This window comes from Lithobates pipiens, unplaced genomic scaffold (genome assembly GCF_037356315.1).
Source record: "Lithobates pipiens isolate NorthernLeopardFrog02 unplaced genomic scaffold, aLitPip1_a1.2 Scaffold_22, whole genome shotgun sequence".
Taxonomy (NCBI): Eukaryota; Metazoa; Chordata; class Amphibia; order Anura; family Ranidae; genus Lithobates; species Lithobates pipiens.
The window spans coordinates 309047907-309071750 of record NW_027507784.1 but is presented as its reverse complement, the minus strand read 5'-3'; the positions used below and the strand labels follow the sequence as shown (position 1 = coordinate 309071750).

The following is a 23844-nucleotide window of genomic DNA, read 5'->3' as shown; positions in this document are numbered from 1 at the left end:
TCCAGAAGTGCATTTGTGTGGTCAGGAACTGATGTTGGATGAAAAGGCCTGGCTCGAAATGTGTACGCTTTAGATCATCCCAAAGGTGTTCTATCAGGCTGAGGTCAGGACTCAATGCAGGCCAGTCAAGTTTCTCTACCCCAAACTCGCTCATCCATGTCTTTATGGACCTTGTTTGTGCACTGGTACAAATCATTTGGTGGAGGGAGGATTATTGTGGGTTTTTTGTTTTTTTTCCAGGGGTTGACTCCTTAGTTCCAGTGAAGGGAACTCTTAAGGCATTAGCATACCAAGACATTTTGGACAATTTAATGTTCTCAACTTTGTGGAAACAGTTTGGGGATAGCCCCTTCCTGTTCCAACATGACTATCGTACTGTATATACATACATGTATATATTTACAAGCACGGCAAGGTTTTTAAAATATTCAGGCACAATGATGAAGGTTTGCTGCCATCTTAATGGTGTCATCATCGACACAGACCCACCAGAGCCGAATGCTGCCAGCGTTTAGCCAATACAGATCTACAATGAACTTACCCCCTCCGCTTCTTCCACACAGGACAGAGCAAAGAGGCCGTGTCCTCCCACGGAATGATAAAAGCTGGTTAATGAGTGTCACTGGAGGCACAATGCCATTCATGCATGACTCTGGTTCTCTGCCAGAAACCCCTACACCAGCAATTTCCCACACTACTGAAGATTTATACTCTAAAAGGTTCTACAAATAAACATATACAGTGACCGCTCAGACTACTGAACATTGCATTGCTACTGATCAATGCATGCCGACCCATGAGAATGAGGTCCTTTTGGCAGCTCGGTAGTCAAAAGACAATCCTTGTAACACTGGGGTCTTGGCTTCAGTTCCCATCAGGAACACTATCAGCATGGTATCCATATACTGTCCCTAATTTTGTGTAGCTTTCTCCTGGGTGATGCCATTTCATCCCACAGAGAAACCGAGCGGATTATTGGCTGTTTAGGTTGATCCCAGCATGTACATGTTGGCTGATAGTAGTAAAGGGACAATTCTAGGACTGATTTAAATGGTTTCTGAGAATACATCAGACCTATATACATTACTAACAAACACAAGACAAATTGAAGCGTTTGCTACTCCAACACTTTATATTCCTGATATATGCCTGCTGTACCATGTACTTGTATATTTTTTTCTAGATAATTATTTAGAACCCCCAAACATTAAATATTTTCTGAAAGCATAGGCCCTGGAGAATAAAGTGGTGGTTGTTGCAATGTTTTATGTTGCACAATATTTGGACAGACATTTATCAAACTAAAATTTTCAGGAAAAATACACTTTAATACATTTTAGTGCACATGAACATAAAAACCAATTTTTTGGTCAAATATAAAAGATGGAATTATGCCGAGGATATAGATACCAAACATGTCAGGCTTTAGACTACGGTAGCTAAAAGAAATCTCCATAGGCGACGCTTCAAGCGGTCTTGCATATACACGGTCACACAAAAGTTCTCTGAACATTAGACCGTCAAGAACACGGTGACGTACGACGAGCCAAGAAAATGAAGTTCAATGCTTCGGAGCATAGGTCGAATTGTTTCCGAGCATGCGTAGGAATTTTGCGCGTCGGAATTTCCGATCGGAACTTTTTCCGACCGAAAAATTGAGAACATGCTCTGAATCTTTTGCTGGCCGAAATTCCGCCAGCAAAAGTCCGATGGAGCACACACACAATTGCATTTTCCGGCCAAAAGCTCTCATCAGACTTTTGCTGGCGGAATTTCCAATCTTGTGTACGGGCTTTACAGGTTACCGGTCTAGGAGGTAAACTGGAAGCCTGGTGCTAGAATTATTATGCCGCGTACACACGATCTGACATTCCGACAACAAAATCCTGGATTTTTTTCAGATGGATGTTGGCTCAAACTTGTCTTGCATACACACAGTCACACAAATCTTGTCGCAAATTCCGAATGTCAAGAACGCGGTGACATACAACACGTACGACGAAAAGAAAAATGAAGTTCAATAGCCAGTGCAGCTCTTCTGCTTGATTCCGAGCATGCGTGGAATTTTGCGCGTCAGAATTGTGCACACACAATCGGAATTTACAACAACGGATTTTGCTGTCGGAAAATTTGAGCTCCAGTTCTCAAATTTTTGTCGTCAGAAATACCGACAGAAAATGTCCAATGGAGCCTACACACGATCAGAATTTCACATCGAACATTTGTTGTCGGAAATTCCAACCACGTGCACGTGGCTTTACTCTCACGCTGATGTTCTGGTGATACCTCACGTGTGTGGTGCAGTCACCATTTACATATGTGTGCATTTTCACACGAGCACAGCGGCCAAGGGCGCTTTACATTTTTTTAAATTTGTATTTATTTATTTACATTTTTTTTTTTATCAACTTTATTGCTATTACAAGGGATGAACAACATCCTTGTGACACTATGGGCAGTGACAGGTGCTCTTTACTGAGAGATCTGGGCTCTGCTGGACCACAGATCACTTCTCTGCTCTCAAAAGCATCTGATCAAACGGAGATTGGTTTGATCAGATGCTTTACCAGCCAGGAAACGACTTGTAAGCAACAAATGGGAGGCAATAAAATTCTGATTTCATTTGTCACAAAGGAGGGGCGGATATGGATGTACCTCTTACTCCTGTGTGTTCAGCTGGCCAGATAGGATGCAGTGGTCTTGGTGTTCTGAAATCGCACCGGAGAGACTACAAACGGCAGGGCTGGAGTGTGAAAATAACACAAGAAAGAGCTGATTGTAAAAAGAAAGCAGAAAGAGCTTATCCCTGTGCTACTTCACCTTTCACTGTCCAGCAACAGGGTGGTGCAGGGCCATTATGACCTGGGCTCAGAGGAAGTGGGTCAAATGATCTCGGACTGAGAACATCTAGTTGCACAAAAAAAAAAAAAAGCTGAGTATTAAAACAAAAGTATGTTTTGTTATTTTAGCTTTTAACCACCAGCCTCGTTTCAGAATTTAGGTGTTTACATGTTTACATCAGGTTTTTTTGCTAGAAAATTACTTAGAACCTCCAAACATTATAATTGTTTTTTTTTTTTTCCAACACCCTAGAGAAAAATACTTGCAATACTTTTTTTTCCACAGCATATTTGCGCAGCGGTCTTACAAGCGTACTTTTTTTGAAAAAAAAAAAAAAAAAAATATCACTTTTTTGAATAAAAATAAAAAAAACAGTAAAGGTAGCCCAATTTTTTTTTATATTGTGAAGGATGTTACGCCGAGTAAATTGATACCCAACATGTCACGCTTCAAAATTGCGCCCGCTCGTGGAATGGCATCAAACTTTTACCCTTAAAAATCTCCATAGGAGACGTTTTAAAAATTCTACAGGTTGCATGTTTTGCGTTACAGAGGAGTTCTAGGGCTAGCATTATTGCTCTCGCTCTACCGATCGCGGTGATACCTCACATGTGTGGTTTTACCACCGTTTTCATATGCGGGCAATACTCACGTATGCGCTCGCTTCTGCACGTGAGCTCGTCGGGACAGATCACTTTAAAAAATATTAATTTTTTTTCTTATTTATTTTTATTACTTTTTTCACTGTTTAAAAAAAAAAAAATCTGGATCACTTTTATTCCTATTACAAGGAATGTAAACATCCCTTTTAACAGAAAAGGGCATGCCAAAAAGTCCTCAGATCTCATATTTGGACTAAAATGCAATAATAAAAAAAAAAATAAAAAAATAATTGACATTTGAAAAAATGACTTGTGTGCTTCCACCCTGCTATGGTATGGAGACGGGTGGGGGCCATCTTAGCCTCACTCATCTCCATACCTAGGCACCGAGAGGACCCGATCGCCTCCGCGCTGCCGACGGCTCCGGTAAACGGTGGAGGGCACGGGTGAGTGGCGGGAGGGGGGGGCCCCTCTCCTGCCTCTGATAACGGTGATCTCGCGGCAAATCCGCCGCAGAGATCACCATTATCATAAACATGACCAGCTCCTGAAAAGAGGGATATCTCGGTTGTGTCAGCAGCTGCTGCTGTTACCGAGATATCCCTCTTCAAAGTGCCGACGTATATGTACAGGAGGCGGCGGTCGGCAAGTTAATGGGCTTTTCAAATCACTATTGATATTTTTGGCTGCTTTAAAGCTGCTCCTCCTTTCACTGTCCAGTCACAGGCTGGGGGCAGGTGCAGGATGACCTGTACTTAGAGGAAGTAGGTTGAATGATGATGGTCACCAGACCGAGGACATCTAGTGCCAGAAAAAGTACTGCAGGGAAAATCTCTGGATTGAAGGTGAATATTGCATCAGTTGATAGTTTTTTGTTATCTTTTAATAGGCTATTTTTTTTTTTAGGCTGTTGTTCAGCTTTAACCCTTTTGATGCCAGGTCCAGGACCCGGGAAAGAACGTATTACAGTGCCATTTGCATTGCATAAGATTTAGCGGCGCACAGGGGAGACATCCAGGATCTTTTAGACGTACGTGCGAACGCAAAGCGCACATGTCAAGGGCAGCTATGCATAAAAAAAACCTTGATTGCGATACATGTTACATATCGCCGCGCACACCAGAGTGAGAGCAATATTTCTAAGCGTTAAAATATCCAGGCTCCAGAACTATCTTCCTAATTTTGGAACCACTACCTAGTGAGTAACTGACCTGCAACAAGCATGCAGCCAGTGATGTCTAAAGTCTGTGGTTAGTTGCTCACTAGTAAAGCAGCCCAGAGCCAGCGACAAAACAAGTTAGCAATGGCTGCTTCCACATTTCTGCCCTTCTCCGGCAGAGCACAGACGCACCGTTAGGTGGGATCCCTTTTTTTTTTACAGATCCCATCTGTGTGAGCGGCAGCTTCCAGGCTGCTTGTATTCCTCCAATGAACATTTTCACATAGCTGACATTCCAGACTACAGTTGCCATAGCAAGAATGCAACTGGATGAAACAGTTACCACTTTTTTTTTTTTGTTTCAACATTTAAAAAAAAATACAAATAAAAAAAAAAAAAAAGGGAGCACAACAAAACTCAGTATTTTGCTACAAAAAAAAATTCTTAAGCATTTAAGGGGACCCCGACAGCAGAATTCATTCTTTAAAATGAAAAAACCTTGCAGCAGTAGAGGATAATAAGAATTATTGGCACTTACAGGTTTCCCAACTCTTTAAAAAAATATATATATATTTTCTCATGTAACGTTAGGGCTTGTCCACACCCCAGTGCGCATGATGCACGTGTATTGGGGGAGTGGTGTTACGCACATTGCCCTGTGCTGTAATGTACTCACAACACACTGCAGCACTTTCTTTTTTTCCCCCAAACTGAGTGCTAGTGAATGAAAAAAAAAAATTAAGCTAGCCACACACCAGTAAAATGTCATTGGAAAATTAAACAAACATACTAAAGCGTATGTCCCTGCGAGGGCCAGGTTTTCCTGCAGGGGGATGCACAAGTGCTCCATGTAATACCTGTGCAGGCAGTCCCAATCATTTCAACTTGGATGCAAGAGAAAGTCTCCTGTTCTCTTTGTATTGCTTCCTTTGTGTGAAATCCCTGGTGTTCCTGCCAGTCCCTCTGCTTTCCTATTAAAAACTGACCACATTAAGCAGGAGAACACAAGGTGGTCGGTTCTCTGGCTATGCTGGAAACTCAGCTTGCTCTCCTCCAATGATCAGACTTGTTCTGACCCTTCACGTACAGCCATTTACTGTGAGGATCAGTGTACTATATTTTATTCTGAAATGGGTTGTTGGTGAGGGTTTACAATTACTTTAACCACTTGTGAACCAGACGTCCTATCAACCAATGACATCATCAGTTGTGAAGGACATGTTGGGAGGCACTACAGCTTTCTGTTTTGCTGGTAATAGTACAGAAAGCTGCCTGGGCTGAGCTCTCTCTCTTTCTCTTCTCTAAGTCACAATGCGCTGGACTTTAGGATTGGACTACTACCCCTATCTTCTCCCCACACTGCTCCTGTACAAGCAGCAGAAACTGTGAGTGGGGCAGAATGAGGAGGGAGCACAGCCCACATTTGTACTAGGATGGGGGATTTTGGGGGGGGTAGAGCTGGGTTTGTTTTAGGTGGAGAATTTGTGGGGGGGGGGGGGGGGGGGCAGCTAGGAGGGAGGGGATTTGGTGAGGGATTCTTGCTAGAAGGGGGAAAAAAAGTTTGCCTTTTTCCTGTGCTGCCTTTTGCAGTTTCACCTTTGGAGAAAAATCTATGAGGTGAACTTACACTAGATCACCCGCTCTGACACATTGGATAGCTGATTCACTGGTCTGGGGATTCATAAACCTACCAGTGCCCACATTACCACCCATCAGTGCCCACAGTGTCACATTAGGGCCCAGTATCACCTATCAGTGCCCACAGTGCCACCTATAAATGTCACCAGTGTCTCATTACCAGGGCTACCTATCAGTGCCACCTACCATTGCCCATCAGTGACACTCATCAGTGTCGCCTTATCAGTGCTCATTGGTGCAGCCTTATCGGTGCAGCCTCATCGTGCCCATCGGTGTAGCCTCATCGGTGACCATCGGTGTAGCCTCATCGGTGACCATCGGTGCAGCCTCACTGGTGCCCATCGGTGCAGCCTCACCGGTGCCCATCGGTGCAGCCTCACCGGTGCCCATCAGTGTAGCCCCATCGGTAAATATCAATGAAGGAGAAAAAAATTACCCGTTTGCAAAATTTTATAACAAACTATGAAATATGTTTTGTTTTGTTTTTTTTCAAAAATTTCTGTCTTTTTTTGTTTGTTTAGCAAAAAATAAAAACTCAAGTGGTGATTAAATACCACCAAAAGAAAGCTCCATGTGTGTGAAATAAATGATAAAAATGTCATTTGAGTACAGTGTAGCATGACCGCGCAATTGTCCTTCAAAGTGCGACAGTGCTGAAAGCTAAAAATTGGTCTGGGCAGGAGGTTAGTTTAAGTGTCCAGAAAGCAAGTGGTTAAAAGCTAATTCCACCAATTACAAAACAATCATAAAATGACAAACCATGGGATTTTGGATGTTGAGTGTTTTGGGGTTTCAAGTTCCAGGACGTTCAGGTGTAAATAGGAAACTTAGCAGACTACAAACCACCTCTCTTCTATTCTTTGAAGATGATAAGACAGGGAGGTGTTCAGTAGTCCTAACACACTTTCTGTCTTAGGGTGACATTGCGATAAATACAGTACAACCAGTAAGTGTTGTCACCCTAGGACAGGAAGTGTGTCATTGGCAGGGTCACCTGGTCAAAATAAAGATATTCAATCTTTATTCTTGGGTTTACCCGTTTAAGAACTGCCCCACATAAATTTACTGCAGCAGGGTGGCCCTTAAGCACGAAATCATGTACCTGTACGTAAATTTCAAAAGCTGGGGCGCAGACTCAATGTCCGCCGGGACCTGCGATCCTTCCCAAGGCAAATAAACAAGGGAAATTCTGTCAGAGGGGGAAGATGGAAATCTTGTGTTTCTGCTAAGCAGAAACACAGATCTGTGTGTTCCCACAGTCAAAGCACCTCCCCCACAGTTAGAAAGCACCCCCAGGGAACACATTTAACCCTATGATCGCCCCTGATGTTAACTCCTTCCCTGCCAGTGTCATCTGTACAGTGACAGTGAATTTTTTCAGCACTGGTCATTGTATTGTTGTCACTGGTTCCCAAAAAGTAACACTTACTGTAGTATCAATATTTGTCCGCTGCAATGTCGCAGTCCCGCTTAAAAATAAAAAATAAAATGATATATTGCTGACCGCTGCCATTAGTAGTAAAAAAATAACAAAAAATTGAAATTCCATAAATATATCCCATAGTTTATAGAGGCTACAACTTTTGTGCAAACAATCAATATACGCTTATTGGGATTTATTACCAAGAAAATGTAGCAGAATACATATTGGTCTAAATTGCTGAAGAACTGTGATTTTTTTTTTTCTTATTGGATGTGGTTTAAAAGTAAAAAATATTGTTTTTTTGCTAATAGCACAAAAAATAAAAACCGCAGATGTGATCAAATACCACCAAAATAAAGTTCTATTTGTGGGGGGCCTGGTCATGAAGGAAGGGGGGGGGGGGTAAACCTTCCGGGGCTGAAGTGCTTAAACACCTTTTAGGCAGGTCTTTCTGAAACTCCACCTCCATTAGAATTTTTTTTTCGGAGGGGCAAAAGATAATTTACATCTCTAAATATAACCGATTATTAACAAAGAACAGTTTGAGAGGAGCAATTATATAAACACATAGGCCAACATACAGGGGCATTTAGAGACAGACAAAAAAAAAAAAAAAAAAAAAAATCGCCAGATGCCCCAAAAACCACAACATGTGGAGTCCAAAGCCCAATCTTTACTTAAAATAAATAAATAAATAAATAACTAACATATATGGTATTAGGCATACCAGTCCCATTGGGCAGCACTGCCCAACAAAGTGACAAAGCATCAACAATAGAGATGCAGCAAAATTTCAGGTGGCCGAAACATATCGGTCAAAAATTGTGTTTTGGTTATTGTGCCGATAGCGAAAATAGTGCCGATAATGGTGCCAAAAATGCACATGATTTTGCCGTCATTTTCCTGTGCTTACGATGTATTTTTTATATACGTGACTCAAAAGCCGCTTAAAAAAAAAAAAAAAGTTAAAATGGGTGTATTAGTGATGCATTCTTTCTGCATTTTCAATGCATTTCAACAAGGAGGTGCATTTTTTTTTCCATTAAGTATGATTTTTAACACCACAACGGAAGCGCAATGGACCAGTGTGAAGACATACATAGAATATAAAAAGGGATGCATTTTTTCTTGAGCTATTCTTGTGCTAAAGGTGCCAATAATGGCCAAAATCATATTCATTTAAATGCATGCTATTAATTAAAAATTCTAATATAATACAAAAAAAAAATTATATATATATATATATATATATTTTTTTTTTTATTTTTTTTTTTTTTTTTAAGTTTCGGCCAAGTGCATCCTGAATTTCCAGTTTTAGCACCAACATTTCCATCTAGTGCACCTCTAATAGACAAGGCAACATGTTTTGTGTCCTACTGTTTCAGTTTACACCAACGCGCTGCCTGTATGATAGTTGCAGTTTTACACAGTGCATTGCGACGTGCTACAACACTTCACAATTCAATTGGCTGCAGTGCACAGAGATGAAAAAAAAATTTGCATTTTGTGGTATTTCAATAAAGTAACAAAAATAAAACAAAAAAAAAAAAAGACAGAAAGAAAAAGTAAGTGTGATGCATTATATCAGGGATAAACAATTAGCGGACCTCCAAAACTACAAGTCCCATCATGCCTCTGCCTCTGGGTATCATGCTTGTTGCTGTCAGAGTCTTGCTATGCCTCATGGGACTTGTAGTTCTGCAACAGCTGGAGGCCCACTAATTGCATATCCCTGTATTATATCAACGCATCACACTGCCCCTACACAACACACACCAGCAGATGCACGTTATACTGAGCATAGTACACAAATGCTGGTGTGAACTGGCTTATAAATAACCTGTGAGTGTCTGGCTACAAGGGAACTACAAACCCCAGCATTCCCTAAATGGCAGTGGGCAGCAAGTTCTTTAACATCTGAAGGCACACAGCCAATGTGGCGGATAAAAATGAAGAACAAAGTGGAGGTGTAGCCAACAGCAACCAATCAGATTTAATTTCTTATGTTAGGGAAAAAAAACAACTGGGAATTCTGCTGGTATTCTTTTCCATCCAATGAACATGTTAGAAAAAAAAAAAATAATGTAAAATTTGAATGCCTATAATTGTAAACGATAAACGTGAAATTCTATAACAATTATATACAGTATTTCAAACTTCACAATTTGCAACAATGATGCTGAATTAGTAACATTTTACTAGTGACATCATGTATTAAAGTGTATCTAAAGTTTTTTTTTTTTGTTTCTGATACAGTAGAGAATGTTTAGAAGAGTATCTGAGTATCTAAACTGAAGAATAAACATGTAATATATTGTTGCTAACCAATTCTTAGCCATGGTGTCTCTTTTTCAGGCTTGTTTTTTTCCCCCCTTTATACTTACTTGTTAATTCTGTCAAGAACAAACTTTGGGGTGTATTTATAAAACATTTGCATAGCTGTTCACCCATTGACATTGCATGTTAAATAGGTGCAAATGGAGCAAAACTGAATGTTCTTTGACTATAATCTCTGCAGATGGAATGTATAAAAGGGGGGGGGGGGGGGAAATACTGCATTATAGCCCCTAGATGGCGCTAAAGTGCATACTTATTTTCTAAGATAGTCAGCACCATCTAGTGGCCATAATGTGGTATTTAACCCAATCACACATTTGATCTGCAGAGACTATATAGCAGGAGAATGTTCAATTTTGCTTTATTTCCACAGAACAAATTTACATACAGTTTCAAAGGATGAACAGTTTTGTAATTTATTTATTTATTAAAATACACATTTCCCTATATTGGAAAAATTGGGTGGCTACACTCACATATAAAATTGGACATTTACCTAGAACTATTCCTTAAAGTGGAATGCCTGATATTTTTTTTTTGTTAAAACAGGGAAGGGTTAGAACCTTTCCCCCACTCAATCCAAAAAAACATAAAAAAAATAAATAAATAAAAAGCAAAAAATAAATATGAAAACTTATAAATCAAACATGCGCTCCTTGAAAATGTACAATTTACAAGCTGCCAGTTGTTACACCAGTCTGAACTCTAATATACTGCAGTCTCTTGTGTGCTGATAGCAGACCGCCTTCACTGAAGACATGCTGGCAGTTCACTGTAATACTATTATGTCATTTATGGCTCCCAATATATATTTTATAACAGAACTCCAGTGAGAGCAACAGCAGTGCCAGACAATACCAACCTTTCCATATAATACAGCCGTATGTGTCCTGTGTGTACAGCCCAATGACACAATGCACAAAGGCCGCTGTAACCAATGCAAATTAACACAATTTATAATGTATATTATTTAACCCATGCTGTGCCAAGGGGAGATAAAGAACAAAACCAATTAAAAAAAAAAAAAAAAAAACAAAAAAAAAAACTACAAGCTAGTCATACACTAGCAGAATTCTTTTTTTTTTTTTTTTTTTTTTTAAGTTTCTTTGATTTTCTGATGTCAGTGGGGGTCAAAATAATGTTTTTTTTAAAAACATAGTGATGAGAAAATTCAAAAGGTGCAAAGGGTCTCAAATTAATTTCTAGCAGTGTGCATGGTTTTTGTTTGGGAAAAGCCATTCATTTCAAAATCGAATGAGCACACAAAATGTTGAAGTATTTTCCATTGACATTCGTCAAGTTACTAAATGTACTGGGAATGTTCATTCCAAAAGCTGTCTTACAAACTGTCAAATCAACCGCCATGAAAATAAATTTCATAAAAGTGGAAGAAGGAAAATATGACTGCTTGCATGAAATACATAAAATATAGAGATAATATAGGATGAGTTCAAGAACCAGTCAATAAAGGCTTATATAAAAAGGGCAGGGAGAGATGTGAATGTAAATATGTATGTATAATATATATATATATATATATATTAGTACTGCGTAAACTGATAGCACTATATGAGTATCTATAATAAATAAAGCCAGGAGCGAAGTACAGTAACTGATGGTAAAAAAAAAAATTATATATATATATATATATATATATATATATATATATATAATTTTTTTTTTTTTTTATTATTACACACACACACACACACACACACACACACACACACACACACGAATAAGTACACCCCTCACATTTTTGTAAATATTTTATTATATCTTTTCATGGCGACAACAATGTAAAGTAGTGAGTGTACAGCTTGTGTAACAGTGTAAATTTGTTGTCCCCTCAAATAACTCAACACACGGCCATTAATGTCTAAACCGCTGGCAACAAAGGTGAGCACACCCCTAAGAGAAAATGTCCCAATTGGGCCCAATTAGCCATTTCCCCTCCCCGATGTCATGTGACTCACTAGTGTTACAAGATCTCAGGTGTAAATGTGGAGTAGATGTGTTAAATTTGGTGTTATCGCTCTCTGATACTGATCACTCAAAGTTCAACATGGCACGGCATGGCAAATAACTCTCTGAGGATCTGAAAAAAGGAATTGTTGCACTACATAAAGAATGGCCTAGGCCAGTGATGGCGAACCTTGGCACCCCAGATGTTTTGGAACTACATTTCCCATGATGCTCCACTACACTGCAAAGTGCAGGAGCATCATGGGAAATGTAGTTCCAAAACATCTGGGGTGCCAAGGTTCGCCATCACTGGCCTAGGCTATAAGAAGATCGCCAAGACCCTGAAATTGAGCTGCAGCACGGTGGCTAAGACCATACAGTGGTTTAACAGGACAGGTTCCATTCAGAACAGGCCTCACCATGGTCGACCAAAGAAGTTGAGTGCACGTGCTCAGTGTCATATTTAGAGGTTGTATTTGGGAAATAGACGTTCGAGTGCTGCCAGAATTTCTGCAGAGGTTGTAGGGGTGGGGGGGGGGGTCAGACTGTTAGTGCTCAGACCATATGCCACACACTGCATCAAATTGGTTTGCATGGCTGTCGTCCCAGAAGGAAGCCTCTTCTAAAGATGATGCACAAGAAAGCCTGCAAACAGTTTGCTGAAGACAAGCAGACTAAGGACAGGGATTACTGGAACCATGTCCTGTGGTCTGATGAGACCAAGATAAACTTATTTGGTTGAGATAGTGTCAAGCGTGTGTGGCAGCAACCAGCTGAGGAGTACAAAGACAAGTGTGTCTTGCCAACATGTACTGTGACATACTGCAGCAGAGCATGATCCCCCTCCCCTCAGAAGACAGGGCCGCAGGGCAGTATTCCAACATGATAATGACCACAAACACACCTCCAAGACAGCCACTGCCTTGCTAAAGAAGCTGAGTGTAAAAGTGATGGACTGACCAAGCATGTCTCCAGACCTAAACCCTATTCAGCATCTGTGGGGCATCCTCAAATGGAAGGTGGAGGAGCGCAAGGTCTCAAACATTCACCAGCTCTGTGATGTCGTCATGGAGGAGGGGAAGAGGACTCCAGTGACAACCTGTGAAGCTCTGGTGAACTCCATGCAAAGGAGGGTTAAGGCAGTGCTGGAAAATAATGGCGGCCACACAAAATATTGACACTTTGGGCCCAATTTGGACATTTTCACTTAGGAGTGTGCTCATTTTTGTTGCCAGTGGTTTAGACATTAATGGCTGTGTGTTGAGTTATTTTGAGGGGACAGCAAATTTACACTGTTATACAAGCTGTACACTCACTACATGGTAGCAAAGTGTCATTTCTTCAGTGTTGTCACATGAAAAGATATAATAAAATATTTACAAAAATGTGAGGGGTGGCCCTGTCAGCATTTACTGCACCCCACATTGCTTGTACAGATTGTTTTTGTGATCACTTTTTGTGTCATGGTCTGTATATGACATAAATAATAAACCTCCCGGTTTGACCTGCACTATCTGGAGTCCTTTTTCCTCCTTTTCCACATGTTTTTTGGAGTCTACGGGCAGCAACTTGTGGCGGCCTCCACTGTTGTCTTCAAGTGTTCTTGGAGCCTGGGGACCGAGAGCTGGGGATCCCGCATCGTATTGAGCCAACCAATTCCCAGACAAGCCGTTTCCTGTTCCAATTGCTTTGGTGACACTTCAATAAGAATTGGTTATATTTTTCACTACGTAGTGGACTGCCAACTTGAGTTCCACCATTTGGGTGCACTAAATTTATTTTTGTTTGTATATATACCGCATTGAGACATATATACAATTTCACTTTAATGTATACATGAGCGCTACACTATTTTGTTTAATATTCAACTTTGTTAGTTTGAGTGTCAGCAGCTTTTCCTTTATTCACTTATAATTAGCGCACACACATACATATATATATATATATATATATATATATATATATATATATATATATATATATATATATATATATATATATATATATATATATATATATATATATATATATATATACACACACACACACACACATATACATACATATATATATCTCACACACACACCCTCATCAAAACCTTGTCAACTCTTTTCTACCCTTAATTCCCTCCCCCCCCCCCCACTGCCCCCACCCACCAACTTGCTTACCACTCAACAGATTGCCAACCATTTCAAATGCGAAATTGACACAATTTGCGAGGCGATATCCAGTATTCAACTTCCTCCCTTACCCAATCCGGCCCAACACCGTACTCAATACTCTCCTCCCTTTGCCCAGTTACCACGCAATTACTGCGACCACCTTCCCGCTCTATCCTAAACTCCCTAACCCACATCTTCAACCTCTCCCTCTACACCGGCACCTTTCTTTCCCTGCTCAAACATGCACTGGTTACCCCTATACTTAAAAAAATCTGCACTAGACCCCACCTGTTTGAATAACTTAAGACCCATCTCCCTGCTCATCAAACGCCTTGTCCATGACCGAAGGAGTCGCTACCTCATGGACAACAACCTTCTCGGCCCCCTACAGTCCGGAATCTGTCCACAACATTCCACTGAAACTGCCCTATTAAAACTCACCAATGACCTACTAACTGCTAAAACCAATGGCCATTACTCCATACTCATACTCTAATGCTGCATACACACGGTCGGAATTTCTGTAAAAAAAAAAAAAAGTGTGATGGGAGCTTTTTGTCGGATATTTCGACCATGTGTATGTTCCATCCAACGTTTTCTGTCTGAATTTCCACCAGCAAAAGATTGAGAGCTGGTTCTGTATTTTTCCAACGGAAAAAGTTCTTGATGGAAATTCCGTTTGTCCTGTATGCAATTCCGACACACAAAAAAACACGTATGCTCGGAAACAATTTGACGCAAGCTCAGAAGCATTGAACTTCATTTTCTCAGCTTGTCATAGTGTTGTACGTCACAGCGTTCTTGGCGGTCGAAGGTTCAGGGAACTTTTGTGTGACCGTGTGTATGCAAGCCAAGCTTGAGCGGAATTCCGTCAGAAAAACCATCCAAGATTTTTCAGACGGAAATTACGCTTGAGTGTACGGGGCATTAGACCTCTCTGCTGCCTTCGACACAATTGACCACCTGCTCCTCTGCTTTATCCTGGTTCTCCTCCTACCTATCTCAGCTCACTTTCAACTCCATCTCCTCTGCCTCTCTTCCTCTTTCTGTTGGGGTACCCCAAGGCTTCCGTCCTTGTGCCTCGCCTATTCTCAGTCTATACCTCTTCCCTGGGCCAGTTGATAACCTCCCATGGCTTCCAATATAACCTCTATGCTGACGACACCCACATTAAACTCTCCACTCAACTCACCCCTCCATCTCCTCACGGATCTCAAACTTACTGAATGATATATCAGTATGGATGTTACACCACTTTCTCAAACTCAATCTTTCTAAAACTGAGCTTGTTATATTTCCTCCTTCTCACCCCCCCATGACTTTACTATTAAGATCAATGGCACAACCATTGGTCCCTCCACACATACTAGGGTCCTGGGTATAATCCTTGATCTCTCCTTCAGCCCCCGCATCCAATCACTGGCTAAATCCTGCCACCATAACCTCCGCAACATCTTCAGGATTCGACCCTTCTTGACTAACACCACAAAGCAACTTATTCACTCCTCGATTATTTCCCGCCTTGACTACTTCAGCTCTCTCCTTAATGGCCTACCCTTAAGCAGGCTAGAGTAATCCACCTCACTAAACAATCCATGACTGCTGCTCCCCCTACCCCACCGTATAAAATTCAAAATACTAACCACAACATCGCCCCCAGCTACATCACCAACCTCATCGACAGATATCGCCCAAATCATCCCCTCCGCTCCTCCCAGGACCTCCTGCTCTTTAGCTCCCTTGTTACCTCCTCCCATGCTTGCCTTCAGGACTTCTCCAGAGCCTCTCCCATCCTCTGGAACTCCCTGCCCCAGTATGTCCGATCAGCCCCTAACCTGTCCACCTTTAGGAGATACCTGAAAACTCACTTATTCAGGGAAGCCTATCCCACACCCACCTAACAACTGTCCCCGAGCCACCCCCATCAAATCATTCCCCTCATCTATTACCTTTTGTACCACCTCCCTTCTCCCTTTAGAATGTAAACTCTATGAGCAGGGCCCTCTTGTCCCTTCTGTATTGAACTGTACTGTAATTGTGCTGTCCCCCCTCTACATTGTAAAGTGCTGCGTAAACCGTTGGCACTAAAATATATATATATATATATATATATATATATATATATATATATATATATATATATATATATATATATATATATATATATATATATACACACACACACTGTATTTATTTTTAAATATTATTTTCAATTGATTGCTGTAAAAAAATATTATATATGTATTTAAAAAAAAAAAATGTTATTACTTTTTATCAATTTATTTATACGCGGACACATTATACATACCACAAGGAGCAGTTTGTTTTTTTCACATATACCAACGCTGGGATGATGTGCAGTAACCCATAGCAATCGGTTATTTATCACAGCGTGCACAGAAATTGACGATCTCTAATTGGTTGTTTAGGTGCCCCTAGATTTTGTCCGCCCCCCTATTATATAAAGCTGACAGTCCGGATCTGTGTCTGCGGCGACGTCAGATACAACAGAAAAAATAAAATCTCATCTCAAATATCAGCACAGCCAAAGAACTCCCTGACAATAATAATAATAGTAATATAAATACAATCAGATATTTTGTATCCATGTTTATTCCTCCCCCAGCACTCTGACTAATCACAGGAGGGGGATCTGGACAGCCTGGTATGTCAGAGTTAAAAAGTTTTTTAAGTTTTGGGAAAGTTTTGAAAAGTTTATAAAACTCGGTAAAAGTTAGTAAACAAAGCTGCCCTGAGCTGTGGGGCTGCCCGGAGGGTCCAGGGTAAGGTAGGGGAGTAGAGGGTGCACGGTAAAAGGGGTGTAGGGAACAATGAGTGCATGGTAGAAGGGGTGCAGGGAGGGAGAGGTACGGGGTAGTGGGGTGCAGGAAAGACGAGTAGAAGGAGCACAGGGAAGAAGGGATGTTGGATAGAAGAGGCGTTGGGTAAAAGGACACTGGGAAAAAGGGAGAATAGGGTAAGGGGGTTAGAGGGTAAAAAGGGATGTAAGGTATAAGAGGTTATGTTAGGGGGCTATAGGGTAGAAGGGGCATAGGGTAAGGGGAGTAGAGGGTAAAAGGGATGTAGGCTAGGGGGTGAAGGAAGGAAGTTGTGTAGGGTCGAAGGGGTTTAGGGTCGAAGGGGTTATAGTGGAGGTCTATAGGGTAGATGGGGTGCAGGGATTAAGGCAATATAGTAGGTGGTGCAGGGTAGAGGGTGGTATAATACAGAAGGGGTGCAGGGTAGAGAGGGTTGGTATAAATGTATTAGGGTGTACTCTCAACATGGTGACATTGTTGGGGGAAAGATGGTATAGTACAGAAGGGGTGCAGAGTATAAGGGGGTGGTATAAAGTTTTGGGGTGTACTCACGGCACAATGAGATATCAGGTTGGGGTGGTATATATCATTAGAGGTGCAGGGTATGGGGGGTAGTATATTAAAGTATTGGGGTGTACTCACTGTGACATTGGGGGGTGGTAAAGTACATTAGTATGGGGGTACCCCTATAATGAAGTATTGGGGTGTACTCGCACTGACATTGGGGGGTGGCAAAGTAGATTGGTATGGGGGTAACCCTATAATGAAGTATTGGGGTGTACTCAGTGACATTGGGGGTGGTATGGGGGTGCCCCTACAATGAAGTATTGGGGTGTACTCAGTGACATTGGGGGATGGTATGAGGGTTCCCCTACAATGAAGTATTGGGGTGTACTCGCAGTGACATGGGGGGTGGTATGGGGGTACCTCTACAAGGATTGGGGGTACCCCTACAATGAAGTATTGGGGTGTACTCAGTGACATTGTGGGGTGGTATGGGGGTACCCCTACAATGAAGTATTGGGGTGTACTCAGTGACATTGGGGGGTACCCCTACAATGAAGTATTGGGGTGTACTCAGTGACATTGGAAAGGTGGTATGGGGGGGTACCCTTACAATGAAGTATTGGGGTGTACACAGTGACATTGGAGGGGTGGTATGGGGGGTACCCCTACAATGAAGTATGGGGGTGTACTCAGTGACATTGGGGGGTACCCCTACAATGAAGTATTGGGGTGTACTCAGTGACATTGGAAAGGTGGTATGGGGGGTACCCTTACAATGAAGTATTGGGGTGTACTCAGTGACATTGGGGGGTACCCCTACAATGAAGTATTGGGGTGTACTCAGTGACATTGGGGGTACCCCTACAATGAAGTATTGGGGTGTACTCAGTGACATTGGGGGTACCCCTACAATGAAGTATTGGGGTGTACTTAGTGACATTGGGGGTACCCCTACAATGAAGTATTGGGGTGTACTCACAGCACAGTGACATTCCCGGGGACTTGGTCCAGCTCTTGCAGTCCTCCTCCGGAGCAGTTCACCAGGCAGGTCGGTGGGTCACACGTACAGTTGCCCGGGCAGGGTTGGCACCATGTGTCGGGGGGTGCCCCCGTTCCGAGCCCCAGCAGGAGCCCAGCAGCGGCCAGCAGGAAGAGGGGGCAGACCCGCAGAGCCCGCACAGGGGGGGAGGCGCCATCTTTCCTCCGGACTCCAGCCTGGCCATTTCCACAATGCATAGCTCACTCACATCGCACGGGATCCCCTGCTGCCTCCCACAGACAGCCAGCACCGGAGAAGCCCGCTAGTCCCGTGTCCGGAGGCCGGCTCTCAGCGGGGGGAAGCGCTCATGGTCGGGGCGGCTCTTCTCACTCGCTGGGTCGTTGTGTCTCTTTTCTGTGTCCTGGAGGGGAGGGAGCTGACACTACCCTACTATGGACACTAGGGGGCGACCGAGAGAACGGCCCGTTCAGATGGAATACAGGTTGCGCTTTTATAAAGGGCCGGTAGAGGGCGCTGAGAATAAATGCAGTATTGTTCCAAGCAGGATGCAAAATACATTCATTAATGATCTGGTAGAAGTATGAGGATCCAGTTATTTATAGAGAGAGATGGCTTTCTATTACCGCTAGGAGAGAGGGATAGAATAGAACGTTATTCATAAAATAGGTCAGGATATGGGATTGTCACCAGACCATAGGAGCCTATTTATAAAAAAAAAAGTTTTACATTTATAGATTTTTTAACATTTCAAAAAGAAAGGATCTTAAAATCTTCAGTTGTTTTTACACTTGTTTATTTTTTTTTCAATGCAAATCCAAGGGAAAAGCTGGGAAGAAACGTGACATGTCCACTCCTATAATGTCCTTAATAGGGAATCATTTCCTTAAACATGTTTTTCCCTATTTTTACTATTAACATTTTTTTCTTTTTTCTTTTTTTTGGATAGTAAAAGAAGTTTAAAAGCCTTATATAATTGTTTTTTTTTTTTTTTGGATGTGAAGAAAGATGCCAGACTCCTACAATGTCCTCAAAGGGGATCATTTCTTTAAATAACATCCTTTTCCTTAGTTTTTACTATCAACGTTTTTTTTTTTTTTTTTTGGACAACTCAAGGAAAGTTTAAAAGCCCTGTTTGATTTTTTTTTTTTTTTTTTTTTTAATGTGTTCCCTACTGGGGAGATTTCCCTTCACTTAAATTTCTAAAGACACAATAGGAATTCAGAGAAAATCTCTCCAAATTAGTGATCTAGAAAGTATGAGGAATATAGTAATTGATGACTCTCAGTTACTGCTAGGAAATCAGAATAAAAAAAGAGACTGCAGGGATATAATAGAATGTTATTAATCAAGTACAGTAGGTCAAAATACAAGTATCTGTCAACTCCTCCATGGCTGGTGCTACCACTAGGCAAAATAGGCAGCCGACTAAGGCGCACTTCTGCCTAGGGTGCCTGGCCGCTGGTGTTCCTACTCTCTTCTCTCTGCAAGTCTCAGCATCAGCAGGCAGTCGCGCTCCGTTCGCACATAGTGTCAGAGGCGCAGCAGCGGAGGACTGTGTCTGTGTCCCGACTCCCAAATGAATGGGAGCAAGCAAACATTCATTGATAGGCACTGGTAGGCTGCATTGATGGGGGCAAGTAGGTTGTATTGATGGGTGCTGGTGAGGCTGCATTTGATGGGCGCTGGCAAGGCTGCATTTGATGGGCGCTGGTGAGGCTGCATTTGATGGGCGCTGGCAAGGCTGCATTTGATGGGCGCTGGCAAGGCTGCATTTGATGGGCGCTGGCAAGGCTGCATTTGATGGGCGCTGGCAAGGCTGCATTTGATGGGCGCTGGCGAGGCTGCATTTGATGGGCGCTGGTGAGGCTGAATTTGATGGGTGCTGGCAAGGCTGTATTTGATGGGCGCTGGTGAGGCTGCATTTGATGGGCGCTGGCAAGGCTGCATTTGATGGGCATTGGTGAGGCTGCATTTGATGGGCACTGGTGAGGCTGCATTTGATGGGTGCTGGTGAGGCTGCTTTTGATGGGCACTGGTGAGGCTGCATTTGATGGGCACTGGTGAGGATGCATTTGATGGGCACTGGTGAGGCTGCATTTGATGGGTGCAAGTAGGCTGCATTTGATGTGGGCTGCATTTGATGGGCGCTTCAATAAAAAGTTGGGGTATAAAAGAACAGGGCAAAGGGGGGAGTCAGGGGTGGAGCTAAGGGGGGGTGGCAAAATGAGGTTTCGCCTAGGATGTCAAAAATCCTTGCACTAGTACTGCACTCCTCCAATGTCCCCAAATGGGATGATATGCACTTCCTTCGTTTTTTTTTGACTATCAAAGTTTTTTTTTTGGTTAGGGAAAGAAATGTTTAAAACTCCTGCCTCATGCTTCCTTTTTTTTTTTTTTTTTGCTCTCTGTTCCCCACTGGGGAAATTTACCTTCACTTCCTGTGCTAAAGACACAGCAGGATGTCAGAGAAAGTCTCTCCAAATTAAAGTGGAACTTCACTCAAAAAGCGAAATCCCAGATGTTTGCTTATTTCTCCCTGCTTATAAATTGAATTACAGGTTGTTGTTTTTTTTGGGGGGAGTACCATTTTTTTTTAATGTAATTTTAAGTCCAATTTTTTATTGATACCCATTTCCACAATCCTCACCTAGGCATGAATGAGACCCCTTGCCCCACCCCCTGCCCTCTCGAAGCCTCCTAGGACATGTGACATCCCAGGAGGCTGCCATACGATTCACAGCGCCATGTAAGCTCATGCTTGCACAGTGGGGAGACAGCTGCCTTCCTCTTAAAGCCACAGCCAACTCTTGTATCCAAAATGGTGGCACTGGGGATCCGCAGCAGTAAGAAGAACCAGTTGCAGGAAGACAGCACTGGACACCAGGTACTGGTAAGTGCCTGATTTCTAAATCTTATGTCGTGTACACACAACCGGACTTTCCGCCGGAAAAGGTCTGACTGAATAATTTCATCGGATATTCTGATTGTGTGTGGGCTTCATCAGACTTTTTTTTTTCAAAAATTCTGACGGACCTAGAAATAGAACATGTTTTAAATCTTTCTGACTGAATCAATTCCTATCGGGAAAACCGTTCGTCTGTATGCTATTCTGACGGACCAAAAATTATGCAAGGGCAGCTATTGGCTACTGGCTATTGAACTTCCTTTTTCTAGTCCCCTCGTACGTCATCACGTTCTAAACGAATGGACTTTGGTGTGATGGTGTGTAGGCAAGTCCGTTTCAGCGGAACGCCATCGGAAAGACCGTCAGAGTTTATTCTGACGGAAAAATCAGTCGTGTTTCTATGCGGCATTAACTGCCGCTTTAAAAGGTGTCCCTGTTGGAAGATTTCCTTTCACTTCTTGTTCTGGTGACAACTGCAAGACAATAAAGGGGTGAATTTTTCCACCAGGGACAAAGAGAGCCATAAAAAAACACAATAAAAAAAATATATAGCATAAAAGTTTTTATTTTTTTCAGTTTCTACAGATATACATTGCCATGAAAAAGTATTCATACCTCTTGAAATTTTCCACATTTTGTCATGTTTGAACCAAAAACATAAATGTATTTTTTGGGGGGATTTTATGTGATAGACCAACAAAAAGTGGCACATAACTGTGAAGTGGAAAAAAAATTATAAATGGTTTTCAAACTTTTTTTACAAATAAATATGTGAAAAGTGGGGCGGGCATTTGTTTTGAATGGGAAATTAATTCAATTGAAAGTCCAGTTCACAAATTTTATAAAAACAAATAACAATAAAGTGCACTCCATCTTCCAAAGTAAACAGTGAGTGCAAAAAAATTTTTTTTTTAAAACAAATGGTAATAAAGTGCAGTCTTTCTTCCAAGATAGATGGTGAGTGATTGACAGACAGATCCCAGTGTCAACAATAATAAATTAGTGCTGAATCCCAAACAGGGCACAAAATCTGCCACCATGTGCAATGGCCGCTCACCTCAAATCCAAGGATTATGCACATCAAACTACCAAAGCAATCTCCATATGATGTCATCCGTCAATGGTCATCGCACATGCAATAAGGAAAACATTTCCTCATAGTGTAGTATTACATGTAGGCTTACATTTAAAATTGAAGATATGCGAGCAGAGTGGAGTCACACATCAGCAAGATGCTGAAAATGGAAGACTTCCAGTTTTGACCGTAACTGGAAGTGACATTAACTGGCTCCTCCCGACGCGTTGTGCCACTGTGACTTTATCAAGTCAATCACTCACCATTTATGTTGGAAGAAGGACTGCACTTTATTGGCATTTTTTTTTAAATATTTCTTTCACTCACCATTTATTTTGGAAAAAATGCCGTACTTTATTGTTATTTGATTTTTTTGAATTTGTGCACTGGACTTTCAATTTGATTCATTTTCCATTTAATTTTGTACATTTTTTTTTACTGTATTTGTTTTTACATAGGTTTCTTGAGTTTTTACACTTATATTGGTGTGTTTAGATTTAGCGTTGCTCCAACATATAGGTTTTATCAACATTATTGGTGTTAGTGACACTAAAGGGGTTTGGCAGTTTTATCACCATTTTGTTGGGCCGCACTTTATTACTTGATCATAGTTGTAATTTACACACAGAGTAGCGCATAAGTTCATTTCCATTTGTTTGCATTTGTATTCAGCCCCCCGGAGTCAATACTTTGTAGAACCGCCTTTCGCTGCAATTACAACTGCAAGTCTTTTTGGGGATGTCTCTACCAGCTTTGCACATCTAGAGAGTGACATTTTTGCTGGTTCTTCTTTGCAAAATAGCTCAAGCTCTGTCAGATTGGATGGAGAGCGTCCGTGAACAGCAATTTTCAAGTCTTGCCACCAATTCTCAACTGGATTTAGGTCTGGACTTTGACTGGGCCATTCTAACACATGAATATGCTTTTTGTAGCTCTGGCTGTATGTTTAGGGTCGTTGTCCTGCTGGAAGGTGAACCTCCGCCCAGTCTCAAGTCTTTTGCAGGCTCTAACAGGTTTTCTTCTAAGATTGCCCTGTATTTGGCTCCATCCATCTTCCCATCAACTCTGACCAGCTTCCCTGTCCCTGCTGAAGAAAAGCATCCCCGCAATATGATGCTGTCATCACCATGTTTCACGGTGGGGATGGTGTGTTCAGGGTGATGTGCAGTGTTAGTTTTCCGCCACCCATAGCGTTTTGCTTTTAGGCCAAAAAGTTCAATTTTGGTCTCACCTGAGCAGAGCACCTTCTTCCACTTGTTTGCTGTGTCCCCCACATGGCTTTTCGCAAACTGAAAATGGGACTTCTTATGGCTTTCTTTCAGCAATGTCTTTCTTCTTGTCACTCTTCTATAAAGGGCAGATCTGTGGAGTGCACAACTAATAGTTGTCCTGTGGACAGAATCTCCCACCT

General features: G+C 41.8%; 1 protein-coding gene across 1 annotated transcript in view; it reads right to left on the bottom strand.

The window, feature by feature from the left end:
* PKD1 (polycystin 1, transient receptor potential channel interacting) overlaps positions 1–18867 on the bottom strand; it is a 243841-nt gene extending 224974 nt beyond the window's left edge. The window contains exon 1 of the mRNA XM_077449362.1: positions 18433–18867. Within this exon, the coding sequence (XP_077305488.1) occupies positions 18433–18689 (257 nt within the window). The 5' untranslated portion in view covers positions 18690–18867. The remainder of the gene's footprint in view (positions 1–18432) is intronic.
* Between the last annotated feature and the right edge of the window lie 4977 nt (positions 18868–23844).